We start from the raw sequence: 25,331 nt of genomic DNA, 5'->3' as shown, positions 1-25,331 counted from the left end.
GAATAAGTCACAAACAGGATACAGGCTGTAGGTAATACACGGGTTGAAAAGTCTCTTGAAAGGGCGCTGTGGCTGGGAAGGGCACATGGCAGGAAGCCCTCAGGCAATAAGACGTGGTAAAAAAACAAGCCAGGTTGGTAACAGAAAGATGTGGTTGAATCAAACGGCCAAATCAGGTATCCAGTAGAATGGCGACAAACAAGCCAGGTCAGAACCATAGGATAAGTAGGAAGCTTCTAGAATAAGTACAGGACCAGGATACAGCGCCACAGTAGTAAGCTGCTTAAACTGCAAAGGCCCAGACTGGAGGGCAGAGCAGGTATATGAGGGCAGGGCTACAACCAGGTAACGTGGCTTAGCTGATCAGAAAATAGCAGGGGTGCTGATGAGAGGGAAGGGTGGCCACTAATATTTGCAGGTAGGCATGGCAGTAGGTATACTTATTACATGGTCCAGGCTGGCAGGGTGGAATCCTGACAGTAGATGTGACTTGCCACTCTTACACTTTTTTCATGCAGGGCAAAAAAGAGTTTCAAAAAGCCCCCGCACCTATTGAAATGAATCTGCCCAAGACATCTTTACTTGATTTTCTGTTGCGGAATCTACAGGGAGGAAACAGGTTAGTAACTCCAGGTGGTTTCAATTGTAAGAACAACATTGTTAAAGGATCTACAGGTTTAGGGAAACTGCCATGACACTCGTGTTCTGCTTTTATACAATGAACTGGGCACTACAGAGCTTTAGGAAACAAGAGCGCAAACTTGGGAAATATGAGTGTTGCATTTCTGTGCAGTACAGCAAAACAAATTATGGTATTTACCCCTGAAAGTGAATAATTCAATTCTAAAAGGAAAAAAGACTGGGAAGAGAAAGGAAGATCAACACAAGAAAAGGGAGAATGTTATGCCAGAAAACCACTAGTAGAATTATCATATATTTATACTGAACAAACATTTAAGTATTTAATAATGGCTTAAAAATTATATTTAAAAGGGTTTTTAAAACGTAGATCATCTATGGTTAAAGAAAAACAGTGTATTCTCCAGAAAATTTAAAAAGATACTTCAGCAAAAATTTTTTTTAGGGTAGAGGGTAATTATATCTAGTACTTGTTTTTTTTTTTTGGTTAAATGGAAACTTACTTTTTTTTATTTTTCTTTATGTTGGCGTTTGCAGCATTTATACTTATGCTTCACGTGTGACACAATCAGACACCATGCTCTAAGGTCTTCCAGGTCACGAGAACATCTCACAAAGCAGAGGATCACAGGCAGGGAAGTACATAAAAGTAAAATGTTTTGCAGCAAACTTAACATATATATATTACTTACAACCATAAAACAAGAGCATTAAAAAACAATTTAAGTCTAATTAAAAACTATTTAATATGCCTTAAAAAACTTTGCCCTAAAAGAGGTCACTTCAGTAACCATTCAAGATGAAGGCACATTCAGCCAATCTCGGAGGACAGAAGTGTCAAGAAGCATCAAAAACTAAAACATGTTGACCTGTTAAATCAAATAAAACAATGGTGGGAAAGTGCCAAACTTCATTTTTCGGAGAAATGTTGATGCGCAGGCCGGCAATGTGGCTTATATCTCATTGTTTAAGCATGTCTTACGTAAAAGAACAAACTAAAGGGACTTTCATTATTCTTTTTTTTTTTAAATGACATGGCCGTTTTTAAAAAGATGAAATCAACGGCAAACAGTTATTAAACTAGGAGAAGCAACCGTGTTGACTTTTCTTCCTGTTGAATTACATTTCTAGTACTGGATAATGCTGGAACCCTTCTCGGAAATAATTAATCAAGTAAAATCTTGCCTCAGGCACTAAATATTCGAAAGAAGAATAAAATGACAGATCTGCTAAGATTGATTTGCTTAGGATAATGGAGTGCAAGTGGTGCTGTGGCTAGGTGGAACAGCATCTTTAACAAGTGCTCACCCAGAATATACTGTTGAGATTGCAGATACATTAGATTTTTTTTCCATTCACTGTTATTAATTATAGTGTTCAGTTACTGGGGTTTTTTTTACATAACTCCCACTTCTTTAATTAATTGTTAGCACTAAAATATGACAAAATTATCAAAAACACTGCTCAGAACCCCGATGCGTATTTCCAGTTCTCTTGAGAAACACATTTATCTCAATATATCATGGTCTAAAATGATTATATTTACTAACAAAGATATTCATCATTGCTGAGGTCACAATTAGAATCACCCAAAAATGGATTCCTAGCCAAATAAACCAGACAATTCCATCAACGATAATAAATTAGTGTTATTTTTCAAAATATTGCCAATGGTATAGATCTCAAATTTTGGTTGGCTGATCTTTCATATGTGTTGCAACATTTTTAGGAACTGTAATTGTTCCTTTTAGATCTCAAGTATAATTTCAATTAAATGTGTCAGCAGCATGACCCCATTCACTGAGATCAGCTGAAACTAAACCTGATTTACTTCTAAAAACAAGATCGGGTTTCAGAGGCAATAAAATTATAAACACCGACATTACATTCTAGGTGAACTTGCAAAAATATTGTCCTTATCTAAATAGTGCAGTTTCCTTTAGCCGAGTCTTTAATGAACTGTGACAAATGCCAACACAGGTTTATTCATTTCTACACTTAAATTTGAATGTTCAAAGTTTACTTAAAAGTTTATTTAAAGACATTAAAAATTCAAACGAACACCTGCTGTTTCATGTTTCTTTCCATTCCATGTTACACCTCAGCTCTACAAACTATCCTGATCATACAAGCTCATTTAGACCGTGTTGGGTCAATTTATTAATCTGGTTACTAGAAATGTGCCAGCTTGTAAGGTCAGCCATGTGTCAGTTATGGAAATTATTATTTTTAAGTCTTCATTAATTTTACCGCTCAGGCTGACCTTTTAAGTTTTTGTTGAAAAAAACAAAAGATGCATAATTACTGTGGAGTGTTAAGTATATTTTAAGCACTTTAATAGAGCAAAAAAAATGAGTTGAAACGGGTGATGTTTGAGAAGTAAGCATTTGACGGTTTTGGGACCTTGGCCTTTATTATATTTGTTTAGTCTTCTGGAGAACGTTCACCAGAGCAGGTGCACAAATTTATTGAGTGTGTGATTTCAGTCATATTGAAAATACTACAGATGGGGCTAACTCGACAAGATCTGTGCACACATTAAAAGGAAAAGTTGTGCTCACATTTGGTTTACTAAAAATCAGTTTTACTCATACTGCTTTCGAAGCCTTTTCTGTTTTCTTTTGGCAAAGCCATAACCCTGGTTTCTCTGTAGTGGATGAGATTTGTGTAGAGGCAATGCTTTGCAACTATGATGTTTATTTTTTTAGATTTCGGTTCAGTCAATGATGATGAAATCACTTTTCAAATTATCATTAAATTCCTTGGTAGGCAATCCTTGGTAAAACCGAGGGCAACCTTTACATACTTCCTAACATTTTGAATGAGCCAAAAAAAATTATACATGGCTATGGCTTTACCGAGACTTTTTTATGTGACTTTGTGACCTGTTGAAAACTATGAGTAAGGTATTTAGAAGATGAATAAATTGAGCAAATAAAACTTTTATGGTTGTGGAACGCTTAGATACAGGAAAACATATCAGCAAACGTTCTGAGCTCCTAGGAAAGAGGGGCATCAGGGGAGAAATAGATTTTAAGCATGAACAGCCTTCTCAGATCCTTCCGGGTACTGTCTGCTGAGTGATTTGCTGGAAATATCAGCAATGGCAGGTGCTCCTTTCTGGATAGCTTTTCCAAAAGCACTTTAGCTCCCATCGTGGACATATGTTCCTTGTTTTTCCCACCCAGTGAAGAAGATAGGGGAAAGGCAAAACCCCTAATGCCATGTAGAACAAAGGAAAGATCATCAAAAAATGGGGAATTAGGTGGCCAGCACATATTTCCTCCAAGTTATTCTATGTGGACTGATGCAGGCAGTCCAGCTTAAACTCTGTTGTATGTGGCTGCCTAATACTGATCTCCAAGGCACCTCTTTCACAGCTGAGCATTTTAACTTGTACTCGTATCACCCCTTCCTTATACTGCCCAAGGGTCTCCATTAAGGAGAGACCCTCTTTTGCTGTGCATCAGCATTGCAACAATTAGGTCAATAGCTTAGGAAGGAGGGATCGGCCAAAAAAGGCCTCCACCTTCCAATTGACCTCATCTTCCTCCTTGAGTTAGTAGTTCCTGCATGGTGTCAGACAGACAGACAAGGATCACACTGGTAACATCAACGGAACAGATGATAGTAACAGGACAATGGAACTTCTTCTTGAAATGATGGAGGAGAAAGATTAGAGGATCGTCAGGGTGGTAGAGAGGTGATTTTGCCCTCCTAAACAAGTCTTTATAGTACTTTACAATATCAATACAAGGATATCTAGAGATCTCATGTACAAACAACGTCATACAGGAATTCCAGAATATATGCTTGTTTCACTCATGCCTAATGTGAATATATATAAACATGGATTTCTTACATTAGGTGACACCCCTTCCATAGCTGGGTGCCAAAACTCTAACTTCCATCATGCCTTTTTTTTCCTTGCCGACATTCTGTGCTGTCTATAGTCTGGTAATAAGACTTGCCACTTTGAACGTGTTATTTTTCTTTAGTTAGCCTTGATCCAAACCTCATACCTCAACTGCCCTACCCAGCTATTTAGATAAAGAACTACGTTTAGCATGTACTTTGCCTTTTGAGATTTATTTCACCTCAGACATGCACTAAAGAAAGCCACATTAGTTCAACCACATGAGGCTTGAAGGCCAAGGCGGTCCAGCACTTCACAAAGATTACTCTGAATCCTGGCTTCAAAACTCTTTCCCTGAAATGTTAACCTACTAGACAAAAGTGAGTCATAAGACATTTTTTGGTGTATAATAATCACCGCAGGCCACAAAAAAATGTACAGGGATTTAGACTGGATGTACAAAATGCAAACTATGCTGCTGCACACATACAAATCCTGCCATCTTCTAAAAAATCAGGAAGCCACAGTAAAAAAAGTGGTGTGTTAAATGTGAGAATAACATATAAAACTCAGAGAAAGGTTCTACTTCATATATAATCCATTTGCTTCAATGTTATAGCTTTACAATAAAATGCACCAACACCATACAAGTATTTTTTATTCATATAAATGAAGTAAAAAAGTTGAACTATACATAGACAAGTGTGTTTAAAATTGGCGTTAGACGGGTCAATGAAGCATTGGAGCTCCAACAGATACACAGTTCACTGCTTGTCACTTAAAACCTGCTGTTTCCCAAAAAAATACTTTCCCGCCCAACATGTCCAACATCTCTGCCACATGTACACATGAGGTTGTGCTTCAGGAAATTTGTTTAAGCACCTTGACTGCTACGATTACTAGTTTAACTCTACCGCTAATTTAATTTGCTTCATTAATTTTATTTCAGTACATGCTGCCAACCATCCAGTTGGCTGATTACCCAAAAGTAGAAACCTTATAATCACGACTTCAGTTGGTCGCTAAACTAGAAATAGATGCAACTTGGCTGGACTTTCGTGAATAGATTAGCATATATGTAGCATATGGATGGCTTTCACTATATATATATATATATATATATATATATATATATATATATATATATATATGTTTTGAGGGAACGCTGGCATTAGAGCTACAGTGATGAAGCATGCAGTCATTTTAGTGCATTCATAAAATCAATGACTCCTCTTTTACAGTCCAATTCAGTACATGCTTCGAGAGAGTAAAGAAACACTGCTGGCACTGACAGTATCATCCCCATTTATTCAGCAAATGTTACAAACAATCGAAAAGCCTAGAGTTTTGTTTACCATGCTGTTCTATTTTATTCTACAGGAGAAAGTGGTCTGCTCAGTCCAACATAATATTATTATATCAAATTATTATTACAGATACTACTACTAATAATAATAAATAATTATTATTATTTAAATAATAATATTTTCATCATATAGCCTCAACACACTCAACATTAACTTGAGTTCCTATAAGCATTTCTGATAAAATACACAATCTGTGCATATCTTTTCTTTGAATTAAATGCAATACATCCACCATGGCTAAGCTGTCAAACAAATCAGACCTCACGTCACAAGACTAGACGAATTACATGCTATTTGTTTTAGGCACACAACCAAAATATAGCCTTTATTATTTTGCTGATTAAAGACACATTTTCTCAACCACTTCAAGATGCAATAGATCATATATCACATATTATGCTACCTATTTACAATGCCCGTTCTCCCTACCAAAGACCAGAACTTGAAAGTCTCAATCTGTGTTACACAGGAACAACTTTTCAAAAGTGGGGTTTTGGAAAAACTAGAACTAAACACCATCATTTCAAAATCCCCAGGTTGAAGTTGTGACACTTAAGTGGGATCATGTGTCACACCTCATCCATCAGCATTCCCGAGATTAACATGTCGCATTTAATTATGTCAACTGCTTGTATTATATCTTAAAAGGGCAAAAGGAATACTGGTTAACATGCCTTAGGTTCTATCAAAGCCAATATTTAACCTAAAACAAAAATTTACCCTCAGATCCTACTAAAAATAGCATGCAATATTTTTAACCGGTCGGATCCATTTATCTGCAATGGAAGCCTTAAATTAACCCCTTAATGACAAAGCCCATACATGTGCGGGCTCAAAATACATTGCTTTCAATGGGTTTAGGGACCGCCCATTGTCCTTAAGGGGTTAATGAAAACAATGTAAACATTGTCTGTTGTTAATTTCATCTATCTCTAAGATATTACTGACAGCAACCTGTCATAACATTCATTATTATATGGGCGTGTTGGGCACTTATCTAAACTAGGGCTGCAACTAACGATTATTTTAATAATCGATTAATCGGCCGATTATTTTTTCGATTAATCGATTAATCGGATAAAAAAAAACAATATGCAAATTTTTCGTTTATTTAAAAGAATTTAATGAACTGGATGTTAAAAAACAACTTAAAATTTACATTAACATTCTTATTTTGTTATGATGTAATAAAAAACAATATTTTCAAAGTACAAGAACCCAAACACAATATTTATGAAACAAAATAACCCCAAACATTCTGAAAAGAGGTGGACTATTACTGTTCAAGAAACTTTGCCCCAGCCCTGGCACTTTGCCCCAGAACTTTGCACCCAGCACTTTGCACCCAGCCCTGGCACTTTGCACCCAGCACTTTGCACCCAGCACTTTGCCCCAGCCCTGGCACTTTGCATCCAGCACTTTGCACCCAGCATTCAGCACTTTGCACCCAGCACTTTGCACCAGCACTTTGCACTTTGCACCCAGCACTTTGTACCCAGCACTCAGCACTTTGCGCCCAGCACTTTGCCCCAGCCCTGGCACTTTGCACCCAGCACTTTGCACCCAGCCCTGGCACTTTACACCCAGCACTTTGCACCCAGCCCTGGCACTTTGCACCCAGCACTGGCACTTTGCACCCAGCACTTTGCACTGTGCCCCTGCACCCAGTCTCCAACTCTGCCCTGCACCCAGCCCTGCCCCCACATTCTGCCCTGCCCCCACACTCACACTCTGCCCTGCACCCACTCTGCCCTGCACCCACACTCACACCCTGCCCTGCATCCCCACCCCCACTCTGCCCTGCACCCAGTCTCCCACTCTGCTCTGCACCCACACTCACACCCTGCATCCCCACCCCCACTCTGCCCTGCACCCAGTCTCCTGCCCTGCACCCCCCACCCCCACTCTGCCCTGCACCCCCACCCCCACTCTGCCCTGCACCCCCACTCTGCCCTGCACCCACACTCACGAACCGCTCTGTGCGAATGGAGCCACTCGCACAGAGCGAACCGCTCTGTGCGAATGGAGCCACTCGCACAGAGCGAACCGCTCTGTGCGAATGGAGCCACTCGCACAGAGCGAACCGCTCTGTGCGAATGGAGCCACTCGCACAGAGCGAACCGCTCTGTGCGAATGGAGCCACTCGCACAGAGCGAACCGCTCTGTGCGAATGGAGCCACTCGCACAGAGCGAACCGCTCTGTGCGAGTGGAGCCACTCGCACAGAGCGAACCGCTCTGTGCGAGTGGCTCCATTCGCACAGAGCGATTCGCTCTGTGCGATCCGTGCACATAGACATGAAGAATACTTACCTCCGGAACGCGTCACATCCGTCACGTAGCTGAAAGAAGGCGGAGACTGCAGAGCGTGTAGCAGAAGCGGGGAACGCTCGCGGAGGTAAGTAAAAGGAGCCGAGTGCTCCAACAACGAATTGATCACTCGATTAATCGATAACGGAAATCGTTATCGATGATTTCCGTTATCGATTATTATCGATTTTATCGATTCGTTGTTTCAGCTCTAATCTAAACCACATCATATTACCCGTCTACTAAGAAAGAAATAACTGAAAAGCTGAAAAACTAGTAGCCAGGGGATTTGGTGCATCATGGGAAATGCCACTTCAAGACCAGAGTAAGAGTATTGATAAGTGCAAACACATTCATATAAATATCTTAAAATGATGGTATTTTAAATTAATAATTATGTATACCTGGGTATTAAAAGGATTATTGTTTAAGGGTTATTTTTCTTTTATTCAAGTCCACTTGGTGCACTTTTAATAATTAAATAAAACTATTTTGCTTTTGTATTTAACTCCAAGTTTTTCACCCTGTACAGGCCGTAGTACTTACTGCACTCGCAGAACAGTTTTCTAGAATTCCATGCGAAATGTATCAGACATATAAGTAGACTTAATTTCAACATTAAACATAACGTACTGGTCTCCCTTTAAAATAACACATGAAGGGGGGGGGGTTATTTGCTTAACATGATTAATTGCAACAACAATATACAACAGATTTAGAACAATTAGTCACTTTCAAATATCTAGTCAGTGGGGGTCCACTTGTTAATATTGGTTCGAGCACAATGGGTTAACCCCTTGAATGTCAGAGGTTTGGGCAACACATTGATGGGGGTTATGTTACCCACCCTCTCTGGGATTCCAAAGGTTAACTGCAGGAGGCACCAGCACAGGCAGCAAAGGAAAGTAACTTGTCTAAGGTCACAGAGAGGCATGAGAAAATCTCTGAAGATCTAATCACCAATTCCTGTTTTAGCATTAACCCACTCACCCCGCTGAACTATTCAGCTAAACCCTTTCTTGTCAGTAGCTGTTCCCACAACCACTGTCCTCTCTAGGTAAATGGGATGTCCTCCACAAGGCAAAAGCATTGATCCAAACTAAATGATAATTACATTGTAGGGCACCACTTAGAGCGCTATTAGCAAAAGTTCTAAGCAAGCTTTCGGATATTATACGAGCTCAAATTTAACATTCATACATCTAGACGTTTATACGCACATTTTATCTCATTCACACAATTCTGAATAGTATGCAGCAATTTAGTTTTAGATAACAAACGAGCATACGTCATTTTTAAATGTCTTAACAGAATCAAAGTGCCCTAACATGAGGCGATTGAACCTTAACTAATTGACAGTACTTCAGATGGGTGGCATTATGTATAAAGTTTCCTATAATATACTAAATAATACTTTGACAATTGAGAATTAAGTGTTGTGTTGAGAATGTTACTGTAGTTTAGGGTAGCCGTATTAGTCCAGTGTATACGAATGCAAAAAACAGAATGTCAGAAATGCTTTTGACTTGATAAAGGGAGGACTCCCGAAAGCTCGTCTATTATTTTAAATACTGTTAGTCCAATAAAAAAGGTATTACAAGATTCTGCAACATTCTGTTTTTTGCATTCGTTGAGAATGTTATAATAAAAATACAAAAGGTAGGGTCTTCAATGTAAGTTATGGCTTTTTTTTCTGATAATGTAGAGATCTGTACAAAGGCTGCAGGAAATTTACTAGCCGGAGTGTTAGAAGAATATAAGCATGTATTGGATAGACCCAAACATTTATTCTCTGCTGCCAGATTATACGTGTACTAAACCATAAAACATATTATATGGACCCAAAGGGAAAAAACGAAAGCGTATATACATATATATATATATATATATATATATATATACTGTATATATATAATTTTTAGTCACAGTTCATATGAAGGAATCATCAACTTTCAGGGCAGGGTCTACTGTTTGACAAGGGATGCAACAATGTCTTGGACAATTCATCCTGTGTGCCGCTGTCTTTCTTTGATTATACTTGTTTGTATCTCCGATTGCTATGGATCATGGGAACTGTAGTTCAGGGACATCTGGAAAGTTTGCAGAATGGCTATTTCTGGTCTTGGACAAAGTAAAAATGCTTTAAACCATAATAGAAAAGCACAGGGACTAACGAAGTGGATACGGGTACAGAGGGGAGCCCACAATGAAAATAATTGTGGAGTATAATATTTATTATTAGATAAAAAAAGCATTATGGTGATGTAGCTTTTGAGGAATTTATCACACTGGGACAGGTCATTTTCCTTCTTCCTCTAAGGAGTCTTTAGTTGAAACTGAGACCACCAGCACTAAGGCTGCTTGGTCTGCCTTTATGGTAGCACCAACCTCCTAGGTGCTTTCACCCATGCAAACAGTAACTTCTCCCCCAGGAGCTTAATAGCAGACAAAGTTTAATTCTTTACCAAACATTGCAATATATTACAAACACAAGTGATTGAGGAGAAGAGCCCTGGATATAGTGATAGATTGACACTTGTGGTTTTCATGGATTTGGAAACTATGGAGGTTGGGTAATATAAAAAAAATAAGCAATAGACTATTGCTTTAATTCTCAATTATATGATTATGTTGTCTAAAGGAGTCATCAGTAACTACTGAAATGTTGTCTTGCGTTATTGCTTTCTGTGTCCTGTCAATACAATTTCAAGATGATTACCGAAGTCAACAGCAATTTTGTCTACTTACAGGTCCTGTCACTTGAGATGCACTCTCAAATTCCTCATCATCTTCCATTACTGCCTCCGCTCCGGGCAATGGATCTGTTCCACAGACAAAAAAAAAAAAAATACTTTCAGATTCATGTAATTACTTTGGAATAATTAATCTCTTGAAATATGTAAACCTCTAGGTAGCCTGCCAAACCCATACAAATAGATTTAAAAGTAGGTTTCAAATTACACGGGTAATATGTTTTATATCATGTCTGCCCACGAACATACTTTGATGACTGAAGTCCTAATGGGCTATGAAGAACCTTTTTTTTTTGGTCACTATGAAAACAAGAAGGGTGAATTATCGTGCCAAATGATCAACAATGTAGCCTTAATATTGCTGTATGCAACTAGATGCTTCTAGGAAAATCAGGGCAATAGCCTTCAGTTTAAATTAAACTTTATCATAACATTCTTTCTTTCATACATATTTCAAATTTAGCATTTGGCTACAATCAGCATCCCATTAGATTTGCTCCATTAAATGAAAATGTTATAGCATAAAAAAATATGTGTCACCTGCATGAAAATAATTGAGCAAATTGAATTAAAGACAATGTCATATTTGCCCCTTTCCCTATTAAAATAGAAAACTAATGCGCAGCCGCTGGTCTGACCTTACTGTAAGATTTTTAAGTTGGAGTGGAGGCCTACAATTATGGGTGACCTATATCTGTCAGTACTATTTATTTTTTACACCCCTGTAATTACCACCAAAGGATAGACCACCAAACAAGATCTAATTGCTGTGGGCATGTGGGTAATTAGGGATCAAACTGGGACCCATGTAGGAAGACCCAGAAAACTAGGTTTGTATACATGTGTGATGCACAGATCAATATATATTGTATGCCATGGGATTTCTTTTCACAATATTACATTTAGCAGATATAACTAGTTAAAGATTCCAAAACAAGACAAAAGCACTCGTGACAAATGTACTATGTGTTTGTTCGACCATCATTTTTCTTAGTGTTGACACTGAGCAGAGACACTTGCACATGTTGAATATAAAGATACACATGTAGAATGCAGTAATTATAAAAGTCTTATAATAAGTATTTTTATTTCTTGCTGAAGGCCAGCAAGTTGGCAAAGCATGCTCATTTATTTAAAAACAGGTTTTTTCCACACTGTGGAATTATAAATCATCATAAATGGATGCATGTTGATGATCGCAGTCTTACACAATTTACTCCAAATACATACATGGTTCCTGTACATGTTGAAGGAAGTGTACAAATGTCTTAATGTTTATTCAGCCACAAAGTGGTTATTTATCAACTTGTTTCCTCATTTAACAAAACGAGCGCTTGTGTAATAACATATCATAATCGTTTCACTAACCTGATTAAAGGGTATTTGAACAACTGCCCAAACAAATGTTCCAGCAAAACGGGTCATCATTACTGCTGTCCATCATGGAAAGTCTATTTTTTATTTTTATGTATTGGAAAGCATTCCAAAATACCTTGCAGTATATATGATATACTACAGTGGTGTCTTTTTACTTTATATTTTTGTTTTTGCGGCTGCTACTTGACGGTGTTCAGAGACACATCTAACCTCTATTTATCTAGGGCTCCACTAAGAATAACACTTTATTTTCACTTGTTGCAGGCTTGTTTATACTTCACAAATGCTTAACTTTGCATTCATCAATGTTGAACTTATTTTCTGCTCAATCCCTCTCATTTCTCTACAGACAATAACAATACAAAAAAAAAAAAAAAACCTTCAACAATCTCATTAACAATTTACTCCTAGGGGCCTTTACAATATTTTCATTGGCCTTATGTCTATCGTTGGGTCACATTGACTTTTGCATTTATTTCTATTTTTTCCCTAGTAAGGATATACTTAAAGTTAGATTTCTCCCACAATACCACAAGTGCATTTTTTCCAGTTTCAAATTTATTCCTAGTCTATCTGTAGTATTGGTCCTTTGAGTAAATTCCAATAAGCTGTTTTTTAAAATTACCATGTGCCATGGTGATAGCAATAACGCACTGTTCCTGAAATGCCTGTTTTTTGTATTGCTAATTCTTAATGCATCATATATTATGTTTATGGTACATACTATTTTCTGTCATCAGATCTAAGGTGAATTTAGCTCTACCACAAATTGGTTCACGTGGCAGCCTTTACATTTGCCTACAATCCTGTTTTCCCATAGGCATGTGTGTAAAAAAAGATATCATTTTTATATCCACATATATCTTAATTTAAATTAGCCCACCTCTATATACAGAAACATTTAAAAACCAATAACATCATGCCAACATAAGGTAATCTATGCAATGACAAAACGCAACAATGACCGATTTACTTACTTGCTGCATCTGTTGTAACTTTCTCTGTAGAATGAGATCCCTTTGGTGCTTCATCTACCCCATGAACAAGGTTATCTCCTTGTAATCTAAAACACAGTGGCACTATTATGAAGTTAAGTTTTTTTAGATGCAACAAAAGAAGACACAGGTCTGGCCAAATGTTTTTACACATTAAGGGGGACCAAGCCTGCTTACGCATTTTAGGAGGCAGGAGATGGCACATACATAAAGCTTACCCGCAGTAAAATTTTAGGAGCCATGTCCAGCCTTTTACACAAAAATATAGATTCTTTCCAATCTTATGTTTCTGTGCATTGGTAATTGATATCCCATCACTTTAATAGCTTTCAATTTTGTTCCAACTTTCCATATCTAGGAAATGTAAGGTATCTCAACCCAGCGATTGCATCAGCTAGTTTCTGGCTATTGTGTTTAGCAGTTATGTGTTTAATACAAATGACATCTTATTCACGTCTACCTCTTCTATCGCACTTAAACTGCCTTTTATCTTTTATAAACATATCCCAGTATTACACCAGCGAAGCTCTAGTAGTTAACCTCTTTTGTTTCGTAATTGTCCTCTGGTTTCCCTATCACAAATAATTGATTCCACATTCTGATGCAATTCACCATTTTCCGATTTATGCTTATGTGAAAGAGTCAAAGTTTTTGTTGCCATTAAAAAGTCTTGCTAACTTTTGGAGTCAAACAGAGGACACAGAAACCGAAAAATACATAATTACCATGACAAAAAAATACAGAAAACTAGGGCTGCAACTAACGATTATTTTAATAATCGATTAATCGGCCGATTATTTTTTCGATTAATCGATTAATCGGATAAAAAAAAACAATATGCAAATTTTTCGTTTATTTAAAAGAATTTAATGAACTGGATGTTAAAAAACAACTTAAAATTTACATTAACATTCTTATTTTGTTATGATGTAATAAAAAACAATATTTTCAAAGTACAAGAACCCAAACACAATATTTATGAAACAAAATAACCCCAAACATTCTGAAAAGAGGTGGACTATTACTGTTCAAGAAACTTTGCCCCAGCACTTTGCACTTTGCACCCAGCACTTTGCACCCAGCCCTGGCACTTTGCACCCAGCACTTTGCACCCAGCACTTTGCCCCAGCCCTGGCACTTTGCATCCAGCACTTTGCACCCAGCATTCAGCACTTTGCACCAGCACTTTGCACCCAGCCCTGGCACTTTGCACCCAGCACTTTGCACCCAGCCCTGGCACTTTGCACCCAGCACTGGCACTTTGCACCCAGCACTTTGCACTGTGCCCCTGCACCCAGTCTCTAACTCTGCCCTGCACCCAGCCCTGCCCCCACATTCTGCCCTGCCCCCACACTCACACTCTGCCCTGCACCCACTCTGCCCTGCACCCACACTCACACCCTGCCCTGCATCCCCACCCCCACTCTGCCCTGCACCCAGTCTCCCACTCTGCTCTGCACCCACACTCACACCCTGCATCCCCACCCCCACTCTGCCCTGCACCCAGTCTCCTGCCCTGCACCCCCCACCCCCACTCTGCCCTGCACCCCCACCCCCACTCTGCCCTGCACCCACACTCACGAACCGCTCTGTGCGAATGGAGCCACTCGCACAGAGCGAACCGCTCTGTGCGAATGGAGCCACTCGCACAGAGCGAACCGCTCTGTGCGAATGGAGCCACTCGCACAGAGCGAACCGCTCTGTGCGAATGGAGCCACTCGCACAGAGCGAACCGCTCTGTGCGAATGGAGCCACTCGCACAGAGCGAACCGCTCTGTGCGAATGGAGCCACTCGCACAGAGCGAACCGCTCTGTGCGAATGGAGCCACTCGCACAGAGCGAACCGCTCTGTGCGAATGGAGCCACTCGCACAGAGCGAACCGCTCTGTGCGAATGGAGCCACTCGCACAGAGCGAACCGCTCTGTGCGAGTGGAGCCACTCGCACAGAGCGAACCGCTCTGTGCGAGTGGCTCCATTCGCACAGAGCGATTCGCTCTGTGCGATCCGTGCACATAGACATGAAGAATACTTACCTCCGGAACGCGTCACATCCGTCACGTAGCTAAAAGAAGGCGGAGACTGCAGAGCGTGTAGCAGAAGCGGGGAACGCTCGCGGAGGTAAGTAAAAGGAGCCGAGTGCTCCAACAACGAATTGATCACTCGATTAATCGATAACGGAAATCGTTATCGATGATTTCCGTTATCGATTATTATCGATTTTATCGATTCGTTGTTTCAGCTCTACAGAAAACACATATCCATTGCTTTTCATACATGATATATCAAATCAAAACCCATATATATAAAAAAACCTTTCTCATAAATTTGTACAGATAGCTGTGAGGACTATTCTGTTAGAGAAAAATTGAAAGAATAATATCCTCTAGAGAGGAGGAAGCCAGCCAGTGGCACAACATGAACGGAATTCAACAGCCACATAAGATTCTCTGTAGGACACGTAAGAAGACCAACCTACTAAAGTGGAAGAAGAGCTTGAGCTCTTACTTGCACTCAGACTCATACTCCTACACTCATCATAACCCAGACCTTTGGGCTTTAGATAGATTGGCATCTAGCTATTCTGTAGGTGAAAAATTCAATAAAACTATCCATCGGGGCTCCAATTATAGTACAATATTATAGTACATTGTACCTGGGTGTGCAAACTCCTTGGGTCTAAATTCTCTAACACTTCCACTTATCCAATACATTAAATTGGAAAAAAATGTTACAATAAAAACCTGCCTACCCCCTTCCCCTGTTACTTGCTATCTAAATAGTGGATACCACTGTTCACCCCACTGGCCAAGGAACACAACCGGTAAAAATATTTAAGACGTTTTAGAAAACTCCATCTGATGTTCCTCTTATCTAACATCATCAAGTTCTCGTCTTCAGCCCTTGGAAAAGGGCCTTTCAAAAAAATAAAATCAACGAAAATGACCAAGGATAATTTGGAATGGAATACTTCCCCTTTATGTCAAGTCAATCCATTTAGTGGTTTCTGGTAGTATTCACCAATGCCCACAGAAATAAAGGGTTATTTATTATTCCAATTACCAAACGTAAGGCATTTGACATCACTGGTGCAAGATCAAATATTCAAGCAATATGTTTCTTCTCACCAATGGAAGCCCTGTGGAAAATGTGAAGCAATATCACATCTGTATAATATCACGTCTCATAATTACAGCATCGGGTGATATACACGGCTTTGATTCACTGCGTTGCAGCATTTGTAGAAAATCTGTATGGAAGTTTTCCGTTACGGTGCCTAAGGTGAAGCATCCTCTAATATAATGAATAAAAATATACTAATAAAAATGTATTTTTTCTTGGGAAAAAGCACACTCTGTGCCTAATGGAAGACCTGTCTTTGAACTTAGTGAGTACAGTGAAAAATGTGTCTAAAAGGTATTTGAAAGCCAAAGTGCTCGCTTAAAACTAAAATCAACTCCAACATCTGCTGAAATGGCTCGGCTGGCTGGGGATAAAGAACGTTATAATCCGACTGCGTGTGCAGAGCCAACAGTAGCCTCCCTCTGATCTAACATTGTGCTATGGAACATTAGCTGCTGCTATTCTGAACGTCTCAAAACTACCAGCTGACCGAATCGTAATGTTACCTAAAATCAAAAATGCACAAACCCGAACCAATACTTCTCCATCGTTATCAATAACATTAAATGTATATTACTATTAAACGTGCTAGTATATTATTATTATTATTATTAAAATACTTTTATATGCGTTCTTGGTCCGTGGGATTGTATGAGTCACGGGAGTGTCCCTTTAAGTCTAGGGTGAAAAAATATTTTTGGAAGTAAAGATAAATGATGTGCCTGAGTAAAGGTCTATACTTCTGAACTGATGCTATGAGATGGCTTTAGATGATCCTGCAATCAAAATATACTGTATGTATTTCATAGGTGCCAAAAAGGAATATACCAGTTTATACACACACGGTAAGCATTCCAGAAAGATATAGGTACTCTTAAAACATTAATACAGGCTGAACAGCTGCTTTATTTACAAACTTTTGGAGCCGATCAGGAGGTCCAAATATTATCTCATAACTGGCAAATGTTTTGTAGGTGGTGGCTGTGGAAATAATTGTGAATTTGTATTAAAGGTGAATGGAATTTAACCCCTTCAGGACCGGGCTTTTGTTACTACGTTTGCGCTAAAAGACCGGAGCAGTTTTTGTGTTTTTGCTATGTCTTTTTTCAACAGTAAATTCTCTCTCTTCTCAATTAGTGCACCCACACAAGTCATATTTTTTTTTTCAGCACAAGTAGGGCTTTCTTTTGAAATAATAATTAGATATATAAACCATCATTAAGTATGGAAAATATCTAAAAATAGGGGGGAACTTAGGAAAAAAAGGAAATAGTTTCACAGTTTCACCTATAAAAACTTAATACAACCAGTGCAAATGGGAAAAAAAAAATTTTTTTAAATGTGGTATCCCGGGATTTGCGCCCCAATAGTGCCCAGAAAGAAGAAAAACTGCTCAACAAAAGTATATATTTTTTGAAAGATGACATCCCAAAGTATTTTACTTGGGGCATTTTAACACTTTTGATTTAACCATTTTAGTGCCAGTCTGTCCTAAACATTGCAGTAAAAATATTTTTTTTCATTTTGAACACAGTACCGTATTTTTCGGCAGCCAGGGCAACTGATCTTACGCGGCCCGCACCTCGAGCCCTGCTACAACAAGAGCCCTGCTACTTACTTGTGGGAGGGTCTTCTGTACTGCACAGAGGAAGCGGAACCCAGCAGAGTTCATGTGACATCACATCCTGCTTCCTCTGTGCAGTACCAGAGAACGCAGAGGGAGGCTGCGCCCCCTGCTGAAGTCTGTGAGCGGCATCGAAGAGCTGCAGTGCAGGTAAGGGGGTGGGGAGGGTCTTTGAATCAGTATGCGTGATTGAGGGAATGAATCTGTGAATGAATGAGTATATGAGTGAATGAGTGTGATAGCATGGATGTGTAAGTGCTGTAACCTAGGCATGATGGGACTGTGATCACATTCCTATCATGCCAAGTCAGCCAGTACATGCTGAAACCTAGCTAGCTTCCCCCCTTGTCTATTGATGCTGCCAGCAGTATGGGGCCTGTACATCACTTACAGCCACCCTGTACCAGCATGTACTGGCTGACTTGGCATGATAAGAGTGTGATTGCTAACAGCAATCACAGTCCCATCATGCCTAGGTTACAGCATTTTCTGGTTGGATGTGTAAGTGCTGGAACCTAGGCATGATGGGACTGTAATTGCTGTTAGCAATCACACTCCTATCATGCCAAGTCCGCCAGTACATGCTGAAACCTAGCTAGCTGCCCCCCTTGTGTATTGATGCTGCCAGCAATATGGGGTCTGCACATCACTTACAGCCACCCTGTACCAGCATGTACTGGCTGCCTGGGTATGATAGGAGTGTGATTGCTGTTAGCAATCACACTCCTATCATGCCAAGTCATATTGCTAATTTTTTTTGTCCAATTGTGGTGTGTTACCTACTTTTATAAAAAATGTAAGTTTTTATTATTATTTTTAAAGGTGGGGGGTCATTTTCGGTTTTGGCTAAGTGAACCGTTAATGTTTTGGTCCAGAATTTTCATTTTGGTGCATCCCTAGAATAAATAGAACTATTTCATTTTTAATTATCCTGAGTCCTGAATTTGTAGTCACAAAACTTTCTAGGCCCAGAGAGGAAAAGTAAAGGTTTTGTGTCATTTACTTTATTTTAATCTGCATATTTCATTAAAGGCCATATTTTCTCACAATGAAAAATGAGTGCGGCCCGCGCACGTATACAATTCTGATGAAGTGGCCCACTGCAGAAAAAACTTGGAAACCCCTGGGGTAGACAGTGAGAAGGAGGGGGTAGGGAGAGGGTAGCTAGTGAGAAGGGGGGGTAGGGAGAGGGTAGATAGTGAGAAGGGGGCGGTAGGGAGAGGGTAGCTAGTGAGAAGGGGGGTAGGGAGAGGGTAGATAGTGTGAGAAGGGAGGGTAGGGATGGGGTAGATAGTGTGAGAATGGAGGGTAGGGAGGGGGTAGATAGTAAGAAAGTGTGAGAGGGGGGAGAGGGGGTAGATAGTGTTAGAAGGGGGGAGAGGAGGTAGATAGTGTGAGACATGGGGAGAAAGTGGGGATCTGATGGGGGAAAATGCTGTCCCCCCCAGATTTTTAGGGGTTCCTACGCCCATGTTCTCCGGCTCGGTAAGTTTCAGTACCCGGTGTATAAGACAACCCCCGACTTTTGAGAAGATTTTCATAGGTTAAAAAGTCGTCTTATATGCCAGAAAATACGGTATTTTTTTCCCCTGGGTACATGAAATTATTTAAACAACCTGTGATTTGTATTTAGAAACACCCCCCCCCCCCCCGAGTACAGCGATACCCCACATGCATAGATAAGTACTGTTTCTCAGATATTGTGGAGCCAAAACTGGAACGTGCACATTTCAATTTTAACCTTTTTTAAAATATGTTTTTATCAGATTACTTGTAAGTGACAGGTTTAGGCCGCTGACATCGATAAGGGAGACCGATCAATAATCAGTGAAATAAAATGCCACTGACAAGTGATGAGGTAATAGTTATGTATTTTTTATTAATAATTTGTGGTTTCTTCATAATTACCCTAGATGACCCCTCTCTCTTTCTAGGGCAGGGTCATCCAGGGGCTGCCATAATGATCAGATCACTCCTATTGGCCAGGAGTGATCTGATCATCATCAGCCCACTTTTGATATTAACCCCTGCAATGCCACTGTATGACACCATCGCGGCATTGAAGGTGTACTTCATTGGTTGATGGCAGAGGAGGCCCATGGAGGCAACCAATAGAGATGCTCGTACGGACATTTAAAATCCTGTCGCCAAAGCTGCTGCGTAGCCCTGTATTAACCCCTTAAAAAAGGAAGAAAAAAACGATATTCGGACAAACCGAACAGGAAGACAAAAACGAAGGCCGGCACCCAAGTCTAATATACACCATTCCAGGCAATGATGGAATCATCTAAAAAATCTGTACAGGCATCAGAAGTAAAAGTCAACGGGCATCCCGCTGATGTCACAAGACTCATGCCATTGTTGGAGTGGAAATTGGTGAGGAGTGGGGCATGACGCAACAATGTTTCCACAACCCGAAGTTTCCCGGTAGTCACCCGGAGACCCTAAGATGCCGTGCTTCACTCGGGGAGAGCCCCAGGCTCTGGCTGTAAGGTTCTGTTTACCTACACTACTAACTATACCTATTTACCTAACTATAGCAGTGGAAAAAAACCTTCCTAGTGCCAAAACCCTGACAAAAACCTTAATTTGCATTCATCATTTCACAGGGAATGTTTAATTGTTATGTGATACAGAAGCAGGTACTGATAGGTTGCTGGTTAGAAAAACACTCAAAGATTCTTGTAAAGCCCATATGATCCCATTACTAGTTTGACAATAGAGAGCTCTCCTAAACAGAGCTGGATAACACTGGTTATAAACCAATTGCCCTCTGTTGGTTATTCTACTATTTTTACCTTGCACACCTTGAGCAGATGTTTAAAGTGACTTTTGCTTGAGGCTCGGTGGTGTAAGTACTCCGTCCCTGGCTGAATTTGCTTCCAGATGGCATCAGGCTTGTAACACCTTCCATTCGAAGATCATCAAGGTCCTCTAAAAAATTGTAGAATTGAATTAAAACTTTGAATATTTACATGCAATTGAAATCAAGGACATGGAAAGCACACACAATGGGACGTTTTTGGTTAGTCTTAGGAAACTAACTTCTCAGCTTGACTTCCAAACACATATACAATCCAGGACGTATCATTAATTACGTTTTTTGGCAAGTAAAAGGTGTTAAAGGTCTTATTCTTTCTTTTGGTAACTTTTTGAATGCAACATTCACTCTTCTGTTATTCCTAAGCCTAATGATCAAATAATGAATGATATAAAAGGGCTTCCAAAAGAATTCCGTCTTTATGCATTAAATATATCACAGACATGGCACTGCTGAAGAAGTCAATGTAAAGCTGAAAAAGAAACACACTTCAATTCAAGGCTTTCCTGGGGAAACGCAGACTAAGAGAGAAGTGTTTTCACATTTGTTTCCTCGGCATCCGTAATGCAGTGATTATTCATTAAGAGTTAGACAGCCCTTGATGAATTGCTCAATAATTTCCAATTGTCCTTCAGATAAAACAAATACTTTATCCAAAATAGTGGCAATGATTATAAAGCCTAGTTTTCTCGGCGTATGTTGTTCTTTAAACATTTGAACCTTCCAGAATATAACAGGACAGACATAAGTCTTAATAAACAGCATACTTATGTTTTCTAGATTTTATTGTAGCAATATTTCAAGCACCACCTGTCTCTCCAAGAAATAGACTTTAGAGTCGAGTCATTGTGGTCTCCTCTTTTTAAAGTCTTTAAGATCTCCTCTGGACCTGTGCCCTCCGCAGCTATATGAATGTCTACCACCCTGATCACCTTGGTAACCCAACGCCATGCATCGATGTGCCCTCTTCTCAACACTACAGAAAAGGAAATCTTTTGGCAACGCCGTTTTCCCATGCTGCTCTATCAATTGAAATGACCTGGCTTTTTGACAGACACTGTTTAATTATCAAAGGGCCTAAGACTTCGTTAAGACCCGACAATCCCATACCTACCATTTACACCCAAATGAAACAGAAAAGCCACAGAATGGAATTATTATGCGCACGCTGATCCACCAGACTTGGTTGTACTTTTAGTTTAGTTTTACATTTAGATATAATTTATAATCCAACTTTTTTTCCCTCATTTTTGTCTTGAAAGCAGTTGTTGTTTATTGCTTTAAGAAAACCATTAAGCAAAGATGAAATGTTTTATATTAACCGCATCCCTAGAGTGGTTAGTGGACTGCAGTTGCCCTCACCATGGATAATGAGAATTATAGTCCAAGAGATATGCTGTGGTTTTAACTCCTGCTAAAGCACATATATGCTTTATTGTATGTAACTAGCGTTCTATTTGATACAGGCATCAAGCATGACAAAGTTAATTATTTTTTAAAGGAAAAAATGCATAGCGGCATTTCTAGCGGCTTTGTATGTGTGAAGTTTTTGTTCCCATAATTAACATAATAAAGCACATATCAAATATTATAAACTTTTTTCAGTAGACTTAATGTGTTAAATATGGAAACAGACACTATAATGAAAAGTTTGATGAAGGAAAAGGGGAGTATGGAAAGAACTGATTATTTTAAGCCAAACCAGTTTGGTAAATGCTCTCCCCTCTCACAGGAAGCAGGAACCCTGCTGCAGGGTGGGTCCTAGACTCAATGACACCCCAGACAATAATACTACCCCCCTCCCCGTTTTTTCCCCAATTTGATGTTCTTACACAGTAATTGTCTTGAAACAATTGTATTTTAAAACACATTTTCTGTCTTGTCTAGCTGTTTTATCTAAAAATCATTGTGACTTCACACTGGGTAAGATGCACTCTCATCTATGAAACTTAGACAGTTGGTACATCATGGGAGGAAAAAGAGCAGATGGATTTGAGTTGGAACAATAGGGCATCTGCACCTAGTAAAGCTCCTACCTCTTCATACCTGTCTCCTTATAGAGAATATGTCTATTCTCAGCGCACCCTGGATTCGGGCCACCGAGGCATTTGGATGTCTGGTGCTAGGACTGGGTCTGTGTCATGGTACCAAGGTCGTCAGAACATATGAACAGCCATGATGTGTTGTGTGATACGGTGTTGGATATGTTATCATATCATATGTAGTGTAGAAACTGGACAACTTTCAGCCTGAACCGTGTGAGAATTGATCTTTAATTTAAGCGGAAGGCTAGTGCTCACTAGCGAAAGGCTAAACCCTATGTGAGAACATTTTTAGACAAGAAACTGTTACAAGACCTTCCTAACAACATGCTGGCATTTCCATAACACAAAATAAACATCTGTCTAAAGCAACACGTTTTAAACTGAGCACTGGATATTAATCCACGTGCATGCTAGCCTTGCACATGCGCCTTCTAGTTCACCATCTGGCTGGTCTATAATTTCCATGTTTGAGATTATGGAGAGAATGAAATTGTATTCATGTATATAAGTGGCATTTACGTACATTCCTGGTAATTTCCCTGGGCTGGCTCAGTAAAGATTTCCCACCTATGGGGTGGATCTGGGATTACGGGGGGGCAGGCTAGCAATGTGTGTGGGTGCATTTATCCCCAGAAGCATTGGAAGGGGAGGGGGTTCGGGCAGGACCTGAGTGCGGATGGGGAAGCCTGGGAAGGTAGTCCATGTGGCCAAACACAGCTCCTTGCTCTGTAGATTAAATACACTGAGCTGGAGTATTTTCCAGGTATACAGTGATTTCTGTGTCTTTTAACCAATGCGCAAGTAGAAAAAATATTTAAGGTGTCAATTAATTTCATGTTTTGCTCTATTTCGCTTGCATTAATTTGAGATTATACCTAGTCGTAAGTAAATTTCCTAGGCGGTACAGTAGTAGATTGTTGTTGGGGCATATTATCGGACTGGAGTAACCCATCTACCGATGTCTGACAGTCACAATTCGTAACTGGATTTGTTTAGAACTCAACTTCCATTTGTCTTATTTACTGTAAACTCTGCACAGCATAATATATGTAAAAATTCTTACCTGGAAATACTACCATCAACCAAGCAAGAAACTCATAGTTCTCACCAAACAAAGTCAATTTAAAGTTCCAAAGGTTATGTGAATTTCAGGTTAATTTACAAAATTAATTAAATGAAGGCATTAGAAAATCCTTTATAAGCACTTAAGAATGATTGGCAGGTATTTCAGCTTCAAAAATTTATGTTATTATTAAAATGGGCTCAGCATGAATACTTAAAAGTCACTGACCTGAAAAGAAGTCAAAGGGGTCTATTCATTAAGCCCCATTTTTGGAGACTAAAACTCAAGGCAATTCAGGTGCCCTTGGTTTGAACTACCCGGAACCATTCACTACTGTATTGTTGACCTGGAGCGTGTCTGAAACGACGTCAATGGGAAATATGCTGACCATCTCAAAAATAAAATTGATGCAAATTCCAGCTTTGATCTTCCCCAGAATTCAGCAACAAAACTCAGACACAAGTGAAACTAAGCAAATAGCAGGCGATACACCAAAAATGATAACAACAAAAGTGCATTTTGTATAAGGTGCACTAGTTTAGACACAAAAATGTGTGCCTCTTCTTTCTAAAGCCTGAGACCATCCCTACCAGATCCCCAGGTATTGCAGAGTTTCTCTCACAAAGCACAAGAATCATACGACAAACCTGAAAATAAAAACACAGAGTTCAGAAGTCAGTTTGCTTATAACTGTAGTTCATTTCTGGTACTTTTTATATAGAAGGATGTAGTTTTGTGTTTTTTATCCAGAATTTGTTTTTAGTATAGTACATTATTCATTTTGGCGATAAAGCATCTTATACATTCTCATTGTGTAATTTTTATGTATTTTTTTCTTTTAAGTGTGATCACTGATGTTTTGTATCGCCGTTATCATTCTTCTACAGGTGTCTACACGAAGACTTAATGAGGTTTATTTCTGATCCAATGGCTCAATTTCTTTATTCAGCCCTTTATATATAAAATACCTCATAATATACTTAAATGAATGGCTTTTTTTCCAGGGCGCATGCATATTGGGATTTATCGGAAAATCCACTTGCACTCAATGCCTTCCAGCGCCATGACTTGCGGGTCTAATGCATCTCCTGCTTACCACTTCACGCTTAAAAATTATTTTCAACGTAATTAAAAATGCATTCTTCATTGGTCTCTTTACGTTAACCCCTTAAGGACAATGGGCGGTCCCTAAACCCATTGAAAACAATGCATTTTGAGCCCGTACATGTACGGGCTTTGTCATTAAGGGGTTAAAAGTTGTTCATATTTAAAGTGTGCATTAAATACATTAAAAACATGTAATGGGTATATACAGTTAAATCTATAAAACATCTATAAAAATAAAAACCTTAAAGCATCCTT

General features: G+C 39.4%; 1 protein-coding gene and 1 long non-coding RNA gene across 3 annotated transcripts in view; both read right to left on the bottom strand.

Moving 5' to 3' along the window:
• The window catches only part of C5H8orf34 (chromosome 5 C8orf34 homolog), a 91,144-nt gene that overhangs the window by 17,867 nt on the left and 47,946 nt on the right, over window positions 1-25,331 (bottom strand). Inside the window, exons 8-10 of one of the 2 annotated variants that reach the window (XM_053468319.1) lie at window positions 20,839-20,974; window positions 13,278-13,363; window positions 10,919-10,992 (exon numbers count right to left, since the gene is read on the bottom strand). In XM_053468319.1, coding sequence (XP_053324294.1) covers window positions 10,919-10,992; window positions 13,278-13,363; window positions 20,839-20,974 — 296 coding nt within the window. The remainder of the gene's footprint in view (window positions 1-10,918; window positions 10,993-13,277; window positions 13,364-20,838; window positions 20,975-25,331) is intronic. The other variant, XM_053468320.1, reaches the window with a different exon arrangement.
• LOC128498048 (uncharacterized) lies at window positions 12,456-12,735 on the bottom strand. Its single transcript, XR_008354381.1, has 2 exons — window positions 12,706-12,735; window positions 12,456-12,624 (listed from the first exon to the last, which is right to left on the bottom strand). It is a non-coding gene; the product is annotated as an uncharacterized LOC128498048 (long non-coding RNA).

The sequence above is a fragment of the Spea bombifrons genome, chromosome 5 (assembly GCF_027358695.1).
Source record: "Spea bombifrons isolate aSpeBom1 chromosome 5, aSpeBom1.2.pri, whole genome shotgun sequence".
Taxonomy (NCBI): Eukaryota; Metazoa; Chordata; class Amphibia; order Anura; family Pelobatidae; genus Spea; species Spea bombifrons.
Note: the sequence above shows the minus strand (reverse complement) of the source record. Positions and strands in the feature narration are given on the sequence as shown.